Here is a 15,994-nt window from a genome sequence, read left to right on the forward strand (position 1 = left end):
ACAGCTCATGAAACATGGGACCAACACTTTACGTGTTTTGTTTATATTTTTGTTCAGTATAGTTAGGCCTAACTGTCCTCTTCAAGTTTAGCTGGAATTTAGCCTGAAAGGATTTGAGAAATTTGATTGGTTGACGATAGGTCTATGACATTGGCCTACATCTCTTCTTTCGCTGCACGGAATATCCGATCTCAAGAACGATTGGATAAGTGTTTATCACCAGTACCACATCCTTATGATATACACTGAGTGAACAAAACATTAGGAACACCTTCCTAATATTGAGTTGCACCCCCCTTTGCCCTCAGAACAGCCTCAATTCGTCAGGGCATGGACTCTACAAGGTGTCTAAAGTGTTCCACAGGGATGCTGGCCCATGTTGACTCCAATGCTTTCCACAGATGTGTCAAGTTGGCTGGATGTCCTTTAGGTGGTGGACCATTCCTGATACACACGGGAAACTGTGTGAAAAATCCAGCAGCGTTGCAGTTCTTGACACGCATAAAACCGGTGTGCCTGGCACCTGCTATCAAACTCCGTTCAAAGGCACTTAAATATTTTGTCTTGTCCATTCACCCTCTAAATGGCACACATACACAATATCTCAATTGTCAAGCCTTAAAAATACTTATTTAACCAGTCTCCTCCCATTCATCTACACTGATTGAAGTGGATTTAACAAGTGACATCAATAAGGGATCATAGCTTTCACCTGATCAGTCGGTCATGGAAAGAGCAGGTGTTCCTAATGTTTTTTACACTCAATGTATATATTTTCATAACCTTAGCCCAACGTGACTGCAAGACAGAGGTTGGAATGTCTGACAAATATGGGACAAAGCAACTAAATTAGTGGTGTTTGAATTTGTTGATAAAATACGGGACATGATTGTTTGGTTCCGGGACAAAGGGCCAAAATGCAGGACTGTATTTTCAGCTGTACTGATGGTTGAGTTGGCTGTACTGGGGTTAAGATGCTGGCTTGGGCCTGACTGTGTCTAGTTGTTGAGTTGCTGCGATTCTCCTCAAAGAGGAAAGAAACATGATCGAGCCTCTCCGGACGCCTTTCGTACTGGAGCAGTTGTCTCCTACGCTGCTCAACCTCTGCTGTCTCTTTCATTTCAACTGACTCCACAAACTATTTTAATGACTCCATGTTCAGAGTTACCTGTTGCACGGAGATTTGCACAGGGATTCGCCATTCAGCACTGGTGCCTGGTTATGCTGGCCCTACTGTGCTTTGGGGGTGGAGCACCAGTTTTAGGCTGGTAAGTGCATCAGTTCTGGGGAGGTTGCCAACCTCCAGGTTAAGGTGCTTATAGCCATACCGCTTCGGCAGAGAGCTGGCTGAATGAGAATGTCCTGTATCCATCCTTTTTGGTAGCCACCAAATCTGCTGGAAGGATCATGTAAGAAATGGTCTAGTTTTGAAAGGTATGGATGTATGGCTGGTTTTTAGTGAGAATGGGGATGGCTGCCAAAGAGCTCTTGTCAGAGAGGTTCAGGACTTCTCTTTGATCACTTGATCGGTTTTATTATGGCAGTTCAATCATCTGAGGAGAATAGTTGAAAGTATGGTTCTGAGAACAAAAAGGAGCAAGTGGCAGTTAACATAATCAACATAATCCACAATAAACATAAAATCAGGCTTCAATTACCCTGTGGCTTTACAGTTCAACAACACACATTCCATTTGCCATACAATGCTGCACCCAAAGGGCTATAAATAGCAATACTGAAGTAGCATCAACTTAAATGGCCTATATGCTAAAGACTAATTCCTACAGCACATTCTACAACAAAGGTAAGTACACGTAGTAATACTTGAATGGCAATAACAACTGAAATGAGCACTATGCTAAATGCTAAAGCAAGGCAGTCATAGGCAAACAATAGGGCAGTACAGTAGACCTGGGCGGTATAGGATATTTTGAAATGCAGAGGGTACGATTTGTTTTTAAAGGGTTGGGGGTAGCCCCACCTCACGGGAGTGTGTGCTACGCCACTGCTTATAAGTTAAGTATAACTGTAAGGAATCTAAGATGTGTCAAATAAAGTATATCCAGCTCAGGGTTCCATCTCTGCATTAGGTTTGCTAACTTATTAAAAAAATATATATATATATACAGTGGGGAGAACAAGTATTTGATACACTGCCGATTTTGCAGATTTTCCTACTTACAAAGCATGTAGAGGTCTGTAATTTTTATCATAGGTACACTTCAACTGTGAGAGACGGAATAATCCAGAAAATCACATTGTATGATTTTTATGTAATTAGTTAGCTTTTTATTGCATGACATAAGTATTTGATACATCAGAAAAGCAGAACTTAATATTTGGTACAGAATCCTTTGTTTGCAATTACAGAGATCATACGTTTCCTGTAGTTCTTGACCAGGTTTGCACACACTGCAGCAGGGATTTTGGCCCACTCCTCCATACAGACCTTCTCCAGATCCTTCAGGTTTCGGGGCTGTCGCTGGGCAATACGGACTTTCAGCTCCCTCCAAAGATTTTCTATTGGTTTCAGGTCTGGAGACTGGCTAGGCCACTCCAGGACCTTGAGATACTTCTTACGGAGCCACTCCTTAGTTGCCCTGGCTGTGTGTTTCGGGTCGTTGTCATGCTGGAAGACCCAGCCACGACCCATCATCAATGCTCTTACTGAGGGAAGGAGGTTGTTGGCTAAGATCTCGCAATACATGGCCCCATCCATCCTCCCCTCAATACGGTGCAGTCGTCCTGTCCCCTTTGCAGAAAAGCATCCCCAAAGAATGATGTTTCCACCTCCATGCTTCACGGTTGGGATGGTGTTCTTGGGGTTGTACTCATCCTTCTTCTTCCTCCAAACACGGCGAGTGGAGTTTAGACCAAAAAGCTCTATTTTTGAATCATCAGACCACATGACCTTCTCCCATTCCTCCTCTGGATCATCCAGATGGTCATTGGCAAACTTCAGACGGGCCTGGACATGCGCCTGCTTGAGCAGGGGGACCTTGTGTGCGCTGCAGGATTTTAATCCATGACGGCGTAGTGTGTTACTAATGGTTTTCTTTGAGACTGTGGTCCCAGCTCTCTTCAGGTCATTGACCAGGTCCTGCCGTGTAGTTCTGGGCTGATCCCTCACCTTCCTCATGATCATTGATGCCCCACGAGGTGAGATCTTGCATGGAGCCCCAGACCGAGGGTGATTGACCATCATCTTGAACTTCTTCTATTTTCTTCTATTTTCTAATAATTGCGCCAACAGTTGTTGCCTTCTCACCAAGCTGCTTGCCTATTGTCCTGTAGCCCATCCCAGCCTTGTGCAGGTCTACAATTTTATCCCTGATGTCCTTACACAGCTCTCTGGTCTTGGCCATTGTGGAGAGGTTGGAGTCTGTTTGATTGAGTGTGTGGACAGGTGTCTTTTATACAGGTAACGAGTTCAAACAGGTGCAGTTAATACAGGTAATGAGTGGAGAACAGGAGGGCTTCTTAAAGAAAAACTAACAGGTCTGTGAGAGCCGGAATTCTTACTGGTTGGTAGGTGATCAAATACTTATGTCATGCAATAAAATGCAAATGAATTACTTAAAAATCATACAATGTGATTTTCTGGATTTTTGTTTTAGATTCCGTCTCTCACAGTTGAAGTGTACCTATGATAAAAATTACAGACCTCTACATGCTTTGTAAGTAGGAAAACCTGCAAAATCGGCAGTGTATCAAATACTTGTTCTCCCCACTGTATATATATATATATATATATATGTATATGTATATACTGTACCAGTCAAAAGTTATACACCTACTCATTCCTGGGTTTTTCTTTATTTTTACTATTTTCTACATTGTATAATAATAGTGAAGACATCAAAACTATGACATAACACATATGGAATCATGTAGTAACCAAAAAAGTGAAACAAATCAAAATATAATTTTGTTAGGAAAAGCAGGCAACAAGTGCTCAGAATATGTGAGATCTCCTTCAAGACTGTTGGAAAAGTATTCCAGGTGAAGCTGGTTGAGAGAATGCCAAGAGCGTGCAAGCTGTCATCAAGGCGAAGGGTGTTTCCTGAAGTCCACGATCAGCTCCTTTTGTTTTGTTGATGTTAAGGGAGAGGTTATTTTCCTGCCACCACACCGCCAAGGCCCTCACCTCCTCCCTGTAGGCTGTCTCGCCATTGTTGGTAATCAGGCCTACACTGTTGTATCATCTGCAAACTTGATGATTGAGTTGGAGGTGTGCGTGGCCACACAGTCATGGGTGAACAGGGAGTACAGGAGGGAGCTGAGTACGCACCCTTGTGGAGCCCCTGTGTTGCGGATCAGCAAAGTGGAGGTGTTGTTTCCGACCTTTCCCACCTGGGGGCGGCCCGCCAGGAAGTCCAGGACCCAGTTGCACAGGGCGGGGTTCAGACCCAGGACCCCAAGCTTAATGATGAGCTTGGAGTGTACTATGGTGTTGTAGGCTGAGCTGTAGTCAATGAACAGCCTTCTAACATAGGTATTCCTCTTGTCCAGATGGGATAGGGCAGTGTGCTGTGTGACGGCGATTGGATCGTCTGTGGATCTATTGGGGCGGTAAGAAAATTGAAGTGGGTCTAGTGTGTCAGGTAAGGTAGAGGAGATATGATCCTTACCTAGCCTCTCAAAGCACTTCATGATCACAGAAGTGAGTTCTACGGGGAAATAGTAATTTTGTTTATTTACCTTTGCTTTCTTGGGTACAGGAACAATGGTGGACATCTTGAAGCCAGTGGGGACAGCAGACTGGGATAGGGAGAGATTGAATATGTCCGTAAACACTCCAGACAGTTGGTCTGCGCATGCTCTGAGGATGCGGCTAGGGATGCCATCTGGGCCGCGTCGGTGGCACTGTGTTATGCTCAAAGCGGGCGAACAAGGTGTCTAGGAGCAAGACGGCGGTGTCCGCAACGTGGCTGGTTTTCCCTTTGTAATCGTTGATTGTCTGCAAACCCTGCCACATACGTTTTGTGTCTGAGACATTGAATTGTGACTCCACTTTGTCTCTGTACTGACATTTTGCCTGTTTCATTGCCTTACAGAGGGAGTAACTACACTGTTTGTATTCTACCATATTCCCAGTCCCAGTTTCTGGTTTGGGTAGGTTTTAAAAGTCAACGTGGGAACATCATCCCCTATACACTTCCTGATGAACTCAGTGACCCTGTCCGTGTTAGCGTCAATGTTATTCTCAGAGGCTACCTGGAACATATCCCAGTCCACGTGATCAAAACAATCTTGAACCATGGATTCCAATTGGTCAGACCAGCGTTGAATAGACCTTAGCACGGGTACTTCCTGTTTGAGTTTCTTCCTATAGGAAGGGAAGAGCTAAATGGATTCATGATCTGATATGCCCGAAGGGAGGGTGGGGAAGGGCCTTGTAGGCATCTCTAAAAGTTGAGTGATCTCGTGTTTTTCCTTAGCGAGTACTACAGTCAATGTGTTGATAGAACTTCGGTAGCGTTTTCCTGAAATTTGCTTTGTTAAAAATCCCCAGCTACATTAAATGCTGCCTCAGGATATATGGTTTCCAGTTTGCATGAAGTCCAGTGTAGTTCCTTGAGGGCCGTCATGGTATCGGCTTGAGGGGGAATATACATGGCTGTGACTATAACTGAAGATGATTCTCTTGGGAGGTAATACGGTCGGCATTTGATTGTGATGTATTCTAGGTCAGGTGAACAAAAGGACTTGAGTGTCTGTATGTTATCACAATCACACCATGAGTAGTTAATCATGAAGCATACACATACACCCCCGCCTTTCTTCTTCCCGGAGAGTTTATTCCTGTCTGCGCGATGAACTGAGAACACAGCTGGCTGTATGGACAGGGACGGTATATCCCGAGAGAGCAATGATTCTGTGAAACAGAGTATGTTACAGTCCCTGATGTCTCTCTGGAAGGAGATGATCGCCCTGAACTTGTCTACTTTGTTCAGAGACTGAGCATTAGCGAATAATATACTCAAAGCGGTGGATGGTGTGCCCGCCTACTGAGTCGGACTAGAAGTCCACTCCGAAAACCTCTTCTCAGCTGGCGGCAACTTGAAGCTGCCTCTGGGATAAGTTAAATTGCCCTGGGGGGTACAAACAAAGGATCCAATTCGGGAAATGTGTATTCCTGGTCATAATGCTGGTGAGTGACCCCCGCTCTGATATCCAAACGTTCTATGTAATAACACAAAAAACATTCTGGGTTAATAATGTAAGAAATAACCCACAAAAAAACTAAATACTGTAAGGTTGCTTTTGAGCTAGAAGCAGAGCTGCCATGTCTGTCGGTGTCATTTGTATTTTTTGTATTTATTATGGATCTTCATTAGCTGCTTGCCAAAGCAGCAGCTACTCTTCCTGGAGTCCAGCAAAATTAAGGCAGTTTATTCAATTTTAAAACATTACAATACATTCACAGATTTCACAACACACTGTGTGCCCTCAGGCCCCTACTCCACCGCTACCACATATCTACAGTACTAAATCCATGTGTATGTTTAGTACGTATGTTATTGTGTGTGTGTGTGCACTGTTCCATCTTATCTTACAAAGTACATAGTAACAAAATACATCAGAGTGTTTTTGGATGCTGGCTGCCAGACAATGAATTGCTTGGTGTGGTGAATGAGTGTGTCATTCATCTTAATATGGTCACCTGATGACCTCCTGACCTGTCAGGTGAGCTGTCAGGTGACTTGGGGGCCATTTTGGAGAGGCACTTTGCCACTGTGATAGTGAGTTTGATAGTGAACTGGGCATTTACTTCATAATATCCACACCACCATTGTTCGTATGTCACAACCATGCTATGTCTGTCTGGTACAACCCATACAATAGAAACACATGTAGTGCACTGAGCGTGGGTTTGTGGGAGTGCAGCAGTTTTCCTTGCAGGCTCGTTAGGCACTACTGACCTCAGTTTTACCGCCTCATTTGTAACATGGGACTGTAGTCTTCAAACTGACACAAAAATATGCACGTTCCCCTACTAGCTATTTTTTAACCGCTCTCGGATGTCGTTCCACTCACCCATATATCTACATGAATATCTCAGTATTTTAAGGAAGTGGTATTTCTCTCTCCTTCCCTCTCTCTTTCTTTCTTGCTCTCACTCCACTTTCATTGTTTGATCATGCTCGTGATGTTTCGGCAGTCGTCTCCAGGTCTCTAGAGCTCAATTTGCAAATCAAACTGGAACACGTCCCCAGTGTGTGTGTGTGTGTGTGTGTGTGTGTGTGTGTGTGTGTGTGTGTGTGTGTGTGTGTGTGTGTGTGTGTGTGTGTGTGTGTGTGAGAGAGCTAGAGTGTGTGTGTGGTGTACATGCATGCCTATGTGTGTGTGTGTGTGTGTGTGTGTGTGTGTGTGTGTGTGTGTGTGTGTGTGTGTGTGTGTGTGTGTGTGTGTGTGTGTGTGTGTGTGTGTGTGTGTGTGTGTGAGAGAGCTAGAGTGTGTGTGTGGTGTACATGCATGCCTATGTGTGTGTGTGTGTGTGTGTGTGTGTGTGTGTGTGTGTGTGTGTGTGTGTGTGTGTGTGTGTGTGTGTGTGTGTGTGTGTGTGTGTGTGTGTGTGTGTGTGTGTGTGTGTGCATTTGTTTGTGTCCTTGTGCTTGCATGCTTGTGTGACTGAACACTTCTCCTCTTTACTTTCATGCCACCAGGACATTAAAGTACACGTTCCCTCTAAACGCTTGGAGATCGAAAAACAAATGCCTACTGAGGGGATTTAAAGCTGTCTAGCTGCAGTATAAAGCCACCTAGAAATAGTTCCATTTAAACAAAGTCAACTAAACCCCCCTCGAGGGTAAAAACAGTGGTGAGGTGAGATGAACTCTACCTTTCCAACACGTGTTTTAAATGCACATTCTAAACGTGTGCTTTGCCACAACTCTTACTGTGATCTGTGTATAGTCGTAAATCTACCCCAGAGATAATTCACTGTCATTACATCCCATACCTCAGAGAGTTAGAACAGATCACAGTGGAATACTTATTTTTTATAGTCCCACTATTGTTCTTTTGCAGTACTGGAGACCTTTACACATTCTCATTATTTTCCTTTACACCTAAAGGATATGGCATGTTGCTAATAATATCTCAATCCTAGTTTCCTCTTGGTTTTATGGACGTGTGGCTTGTTTGATCTCAGGGATCACGGTGCTTAAATATCTTCATAGTCCTACGGCGAAAAAAACACATCAATTTCACTTCTCTGCCAATGGAGGACCTTCCAGCAGAAGCCAGTCAAGGACCCTTCGAGACCATTCAAAGTAATTTGGTGTTTTCTCTGCTGTGGATTAAACCTCATAAATACTTTAGATTGACTGGAGGGCTATTGGAGTACCTAGAGTAAACACTCTTACGGACAAGTTTAGGGTTGGGCCGTGTATGACACATACTGTCTTTTACATTTTTCAATAAATGTGAATATTTGGAAATACTTTTTAGGTTAAAACCTGCAGTCAAACTTGTGCAATATGTTAGGAAAAAGCAGATTGCCTCCTTCGTTTCATCTGTCACATTATTTTACATTATGAAGCTTACTGTAGTTCCCCAGAACAGTTGAGCCAGTCACATGCTCGTTGCAAAGAGCACAAAAAGACAAAGCGGGAGCTGGTGAGTCCATAGAGTTCCTATCGGCAAGTCTCTGTTCTGTGGCCCACATGAGATTAAGTTACATTTGTATGAAATTCACTAATAAATGTTTGCCATCAGATATCTTATAGCGGCTTTTTGCCATGTTTTAGGAGTTAGAGCGCTATTATGTGAGTTATCTACACAGCTTCCATTTTTTCTTTGTGCTTCCTACTAGCATTTTTTTCCTCCTCCGTTCTTCCCTCTGCTGCTTGTACACATGCTGCTCTTCCTTCAGAAAAGCATGCATCATAACTTTGTTCATTTGCACAATTTCTCTTGTTTGCTTTCCATTGTAAATGTCCACACTCACGTAAAATAAAATTGTTTATCTACTAGCTATGTACTAGATTGTATAACTTCCTGAGCTGGATTTGCCTGTCTTTGCATTTAGTTTGTTACTTTTCGCTCGTTAGCATTTAGCTAACAGCGTCGGTGTGGTTTCGCTATTATTTGAGCAAATTTTCGGAGCATTTTGGTAATAGAGGCCCAATGGGCTTTTATTGCATTTTTAGGGCTCTCCTGTCTGCTATGCCGGTAATATCATAAATCACGGGATGGCAGAAGAACGCTATGACAGTTTGAAAATCTGGATATCGCCCAAGCCTAGACAAGATTAACATAGGGGAATAGACAAGATTAACATAGGTGAATAAGATAGCATTTCAAAATGCCTTGACAGTACTAGGACATAAAAATACAAGGGCAGGGATGGGGTCCTTGCCAATATGTGGCCCCCTGAGACGTGATCTATAGGACAATGGATAATGGCTCTATGACATTTCCAATTCGATCAGAGGCAACAGCTTATCCTCGGTAGGGATGGTCTGGCCTCCGCTATCCTTTCGATTCCCAGCACACTCGCAATTAAACAATTAAAGTCCTCATCAATCCCCCCCCTAATGGTACGTGACTGAAATCGAAAAGCAAGCGGTCGGGGGTGCTTAAGGAAAAAGAACATCTTGGTCTTTAACTGAATTAAGCAGCTCAGGGTGATGAATTTCCACTCTTATTATGCAACCAAGGCCAGATAAAAAGAATGGTGGTTGAGTTTTTCAGGAACATCCCTCTAAATGTTCAGCCAACATTTGCTGCATGAGAATTATATTGAATGTTATCATCTCGCTTGTCGACTGCTATAGGCTATTCATTTTTCTCCTCTGTTTTGATATAGGGAGCCAAACTTTGTATTGGGTGAATTCCATGGCAAAAGTGATGCTGAGCCTCAGATTTTCACTTTACAATGTATGTCAAACAAAAAATAATAATTGCAAAGTTAAACAAACCATACAACTCTATGCACAATCACTACTTCTAACAATGTCCACTGAACATTTGACAAAAACACATTTCACTAATGTTCTCGCTAACGTTCAATCCCTGGACAATAAAAATAGATGAGCTCAGGGCAAGGATCTCCTTCCAGAGAGACAGAAGAGACTGTAATATACTCTGTTTTATGGAATTGTGGCTCTCTCTGGATATATTGTCCCCATCCATACAATCAGTTCAATCAAATCAATCAAATTTATTTATATAGCCCGTTTTACATCAGCCGATGTCACAAAGTGCTGTGCAGAAACCCGGCCTAAAACCCCAAACAGAAAGCAATGCGGGTGTAGAAGCACGGTGGCTAGGAAAACTCCCTAGAAAGGCCAGAACCTAGGAAGAAACCTAGAGAGGAACCAGGCTCTGAGGGGTGGCCAGTCCTTCTGGCTGTGCCGGGTGGAGATTATAACAGAACATGGCCAAGATGTTGAAACGTTCATAGATGACCAGCAGGGTCAGATAATAATAATCACAGTGGTTGTAGAGGGTGCAACAGGACAGCACCTCAGGATTAAATGTCAGTTGGCTTTTCATAGCCAATCATTCAGAGTTAGAGACAGCAGGTGCTGTAGAGAGGGAGTCCAAAACAGCAGGTCCGGGACAAGTTAGCACGTCCAGTGAACAGGTCAGGGTTCCATAGATGCAGGTTGAAACTAGAGCAGCAGCATGACCAGGTGGACTGGGGACAGCAAGGGGTCATCAGGTCAGGTAGATCTGAGGCATGGTCCTAGGGCTCAGGTCCTCCTTCGAGAGATGAGAGAGGGAGAGAGAGTGAAATAAAGAGAGAGAGAGAGAGAGAAAATTAGAGGGAGCATACTTAAATTCACACAGGACACCGGATAAGACATGACAAATACTCCAGATATAACAGACTGACCCTAGCCCCCCGACACATAAACTATTGCAGCATAAATACTAGAGGCTGAGACAGTTGGGTTCTCCATTCAACGTGTGGACAGGAATAAAGAACTCTCCGGGAAACGCATAGTTGGAGGGGTATGTCTCATGATTTACAACTCATGGTATGATTGTGGTAACATACAGGAACTCAAGTCCTTTTGTTCTCCTGATCTGGAATACATCACCATCAAATGCCGACCGCATTAGTTTCCGGTTATAGTCACTGCTGTGTACATTCCCCCACAAGTACCCTAACGGCTCTCAAAGAACTAGACTTTGTAGAAACTGGAAACCGCATATCCTGAGGCCGCATATATTGTAGCTAGGGACTTTAAAAAAGAAAATCTGAGGGAAACGCTACTGAAATTCTATCAATACATCTCCTTTGCTACTCCTTTTGGAAGGGCCTGCTCTTCCCTGCCCGTTGGCAGAAACTTAAGCAGGCAGCACCCGTAATCTTTGAAACATTGAATTACTGTGGAATTCTATTCATTCCTATGGAAGACTGCCAATATGGCCGACCAAGAACTGTTCAACGTTGGTCTGACCAAACGGAATCAATGTTTCAAGATTGTTTTGATCATGTGGACTGGAATATTTTCCGGGTCGCCTCTGGGAATAATATTGCCGTATACACTGACTCAGTGACCTGGGTTCATCAGGATGTGCATAGGGAACGTTGTTCCTACTGTGACAATTAGAACTTATCCAAACCAGAAACTGTGAATAGATAGCAGCATTCGCACAAAACTGAAAGGGTGAGCCACCACATTTAACCACGGCAAGGTGACTGGGAACATGGACGTATACAAACCGACCAACTTTGATGTCCGTGAGGCAATCAAAGAGGCAAAATGTCAGTACAGAGACAGAGTGGAGTCGCAATTCAACAGCTCAGACACAAGACACATGTGGCAAGGACTCCAGACAATCACGGATTATAAAGGGAAAGCCAGCCACGTAGCGAAAAACAGACACCTCGATTCCGGACAAGCTAAACACCTTCTTCACCCTCTTCGAGGAAAGCAACACTCTGAGGTACCCCACCACTCATGAGGACTCTCTGCTCACGTGGCAAACGTGAGTAAGACATTTACGTGTGTTGACCCTTGCAAGCCTGCCGGCCCAGACGGCATCCCAAACCACGTCCTCAGAGCAAGCGCAGAACAACTGGCTGGAATGTTTACTGACATATTCAATCTCTCACTATCCCAGTCTGTTGTCCCCACTTGCTTCACAATGTCCATCATTGTTACTGTACCCAAGAAAGCAAAAGTAACTGAACTAAATTACTATCACCCCATAGCACTCACTTATGTAATCATGAAGTGCTTTGAGAGGCTAGTTAAGGACAATAGCACCTTCATGTTACCTGATACCCTAGACCCACTTCAATTTGCATTCCGCCCCAACAGATCCACGGACAATGCAATCGCCATTGCATTGCCCTATCCTGCCTGAACAAGAGAAATACCTATGTAAGAATGCTCTTCATCGACTACAGCTCAGCATTCAACACCATAGTGCCATCCAAGTTCATCACTAATCTCAGGGCCCTGTGTCTGAACCGCTCCCTGTGCAACTGGTTCCTGGACTTCCTAACGGATTGACCCCAGGTGGTGAAGGTAGGCAACAACACCTCTGCCACGCTGATCCTCAACACGGTGGGCCCCACAGGGCTGCGTGCTGAACTCCCTCCTGTACTCCGTGTTCACCCATGACTGTGTGGCCACACACGTTTCCAACTCAATCATCAACAGTGGTAGGCCTGATTACCATGTCAGCCACAGAGATCAGGAGCAGACAGTCCTCATTAGCTGTGGGGGCCCATGTCAGTGGCTCGGTGTTGCTTTCCTCGAAGTGGGTGAGGTGAGCACCTTGGCAGAGTGGTGCCAGGAGAATAACCTCTCCCTCAACGTCAACAAAACGAAGGAGCTGATTGTGGACTACAACAGACAGCATAGAAAGCGTGCCCCCATCTACATCGACGGGGTCACAGTGGAGAGGGTCCTCGGTGTGCACGTCACTGAGGACCTGAAATGGTCCCTTCACACCAACAGTTAACCTCAGGAGGCTGATGAAATTTAGGTTGGCCCCAAAACACAGGCTTGTATAGACGCACCATTGAGAGGATCCTGTCGGGCTGTATCCCTGCCTGGTACGGCAATTGCACAGGCCAAACCGCAGGGCTCCCCAGAGGGTGGTGCAGTCAACCCAACACACCATCTGGGGCTTAATGCTTACCCTCCGGGACATATAAAGCACCCGGTGTCACAGGAAGGCCAAGAAGATCATCAAGACCTCAGCCACCCGAGCCACGGCCTATTCACTGCACTACCATCTAGAAGGCGGAGACAGTACAGGCACATCAAAGCTGGGACAGAGAGACTGATAAACAGCTTCTATCCCCAGGTCATCAGACTGTTAAACAGCCACCACTAGATGGCCTAGGCCCAGTACCCTGCTCTGATCCTTAGTCACTGTCACTAGCCGGCTACGACCGGGTACTCTTCCATACACCTTTAGGACTGCTGCTCCATTTACATAGTCATTGAACACTGGTCACTTTAATAATGTTTACATACTATTTATATATCTACTGCTGTAAAACATTTTTGATGATTTTTAAATGTTTATTATTGTGTGCTTGTTTTTGTATTATTTTATTTTCAACTGGTGACCGGTGTCAGCCTGCAGGCACCCGGCCCGCCACAAAGAGTCGCTAGAGTGTGATGAGCCAAGTAAAGCCTCCCCCCGGCCAAACCCTCCCCTAACCCGGACGGCGCTGGGCGTAGTAATGCCTCTAGCGCTACGATGCTGTGCCTTAGACCGTTGCGTTACTCGGGAGGCCCTATTTTGTGCTTGTTTGACATTTACTGCATTGATTGATAGGGACTAGGAACATAAGCTTTTAGCTGCACCCACCATAACACCTGCTAACTGTGTACGTGACCAATACAATTTGATTTAAGTTGAATGGTGCAGATGCTAAATTTGGTAACAGAATGAAGGCACAAACAGCACAAACCGTCTTTCTGTTACCAAACTTTGCATCTGTACTGTTCAAATCAAATTGAATTGGTTGCGTACACAGTTAGTGAATGTGATATGTTCAGTGGAAACAGTTAAAAGTATTCCTTGTGCATAAAGTTGTATGGTTTGTTTAACTTTGCAATCATTGGTTTTTGTTTGGCGTAACTTTTAAAGTGAAAAATCTTAGTCTCAGCATCACTCTGTCACCGTGCAATTGCTAATAACTGTAATAACAGGAAAGATAAAATACACCACACTGAGATGAGGTACAAATAAGTACCTCATACAGTGCCTTCTGAAAATATTCACACCGATTTACTTTTTCCACATGTTGTTGTGTTACAGCCTGAATTTAAAATGGATTAAATTGAGATTTTGTGTCACTGGCCTATAACAACGATACCCCTTAATGTCTGAGAGGAATTATGTTTTTAGAAATGTGTAGAATTTGTATTCAAACCCTTTGATATGGCAAGCCAAAATAAGTTCAGGAGTAAATATGTGCTTAACAAGTCACGGAATAAGCTGCGTGGGCTCACTCTGTGTGCAATAATAGTGTTTAACATTATTTTGTAATGACTACCTCATCTCTGCATCCCACACATTATCTGTAAGGACCTTCATTCTAGCAGTGCAAACACATATTCAACCACAAGGAACAGGTTTTCCAAAGCCTCGCAAGAAGGGCACCTATTGGCAGATAGGTAAAAATAAATAAATAAAGCATACACTGACTATCCCTTTGAGCATGTTGAAGTCATTAATTACACTTTGGATTGTGTATCAATACACTCCAAAGACACAGGCGTCCTTCCTCACTCAGTTGCCAGAGTGGAAGGAAACTGCTCAGTGATTTCACCATGAGGCCAATGGTAACATTAAAACAGTCACAGAGTTTAATAACTTTTAATATCTATGGCAAGACTTGAAAATGTCTGTCTAGCAATGATCAACAACCAAATTGACATAGCAAAATGATAATATTGTACAATCTTGTACAATCCAGGTGTGCAAAGCTCTTAGAGACTTACCCAGACAGACTCACAGCTGTAATCACCACCAAAGGTGATTCTAGCATGTTTTGAATCAGGGGTGTGAATACTTATATGAATTAGATATGTCTGTATTTTCTATTTAATAAATGTGCACATATTTATTAAAGCATGTTTTCACTTTGTCATTACTGGGTTTTGTGTGTAGACGGGTGAGAAAAAACATACATTTTATAATTTTTTAGTTCAAGTTGTAACACAAAATGTGGAATAAGTCAAGGGGTATGAATACTTTCTGAAAGCACTGTAACTTGTTTTCCCAAAGATCCTCCTGATCTGAAATAAACACTTACTGTTCCTCTAAAGCTTGTCTGGTTTTATAGGAGGGGTATTTTATCATTCACTCATACCCAAAACTATTTTTCTTGGCAAACGTCAAGCAGAGCCAGATGAAATGCCTTATTTTATTGACTGCATGAATATTGAAACACATAACTTGTGAAGCATTTGTCTGCACCATAAAGATTTGACTTGTAGTTACAAAGTTTTGTCTGAGATTTGTGCACATTCTACATTTGAGTCATTATTTTGCTTTGTTGCCTACGAACTGGTTGAAAATGCTGCTTTATTTGGAAAAGGAATACTCTCAATGTGCTTTAAAATTGGAAATTAATTTATGCATCATGTTAGAATATGGTGTTTTAAACTTGCACACAGTGGGATTGAGAGAAAGATAAACAAATGTTGGGAGAACAAGAGTGACCAAGCCTATGGTTTAGGCTACCTAGGTAAGACTGAACTAGGCCGACACGCATTTCTCCCTGGTTCCATGTGTTTATCCTATATTTAATTCCCCCTGCAAGTATGTATTTATACTGAACAAAAATATAAACGGAAGTGTTTGTCCCATGTTTGAGGGAGTGTGCGTTTGGCATGCTGACTGCAGGAATGTCCAATAGAGCTGTTGCCAGATAATTAAATGTTAGTTGCTCTACCATAAGCCACCTCCAACGTAGTTTTAGAGAATTTGGCAGTACGTCTAACCAACTTCACAACCGCAGACCACGTGTAACCACGACAGCCCAGGACTTCCACAT

General features: G+C 43.5%; 1 protein-coding gene across 2 annotated transcripts in view; it reads left to right on the plus strand.

Annotated features, from left to right (window-relative positions):
* The window catches only part of LOC139543999 (astrotactin-2-like), a 450,311-nt gene that overhangs the window by 165,985 nt on the left and 268,332 nt on the right, over positions 1-15,994 (plus strand). Inside the window, exon 7 of one of the 2 annotated variants that reach the window (XM_071350635.1) lies at positions 6,070-6,131. The exons of the other annotated variant lie outside the window; for it this stretch is intronic. Within the exon in view, the coding sequence (XP_071206736.1) occupies positions 6,070-6,131 (62 nt within the window). The remainder of the gene's footprint in view (positions 1-6,069; positions 6,132-15,994) is intronic. 2 annotated transcript variants of the gene reach the window in all.

The sequence above is a fragment of the Salvelinus alpinus genome, chromosome 18, assembly GCF_045679555.1.
Source record: "Salvelinus alpinus chromosome 18, SLU_Salpinus.1, whole genome shotgun sequence".
NCBI lineage: Eukaryota > Metazoa > Chordata > Actinopteri > Salmoniformes > Salmonidae > Salvelinus > Salvelinus alpinus.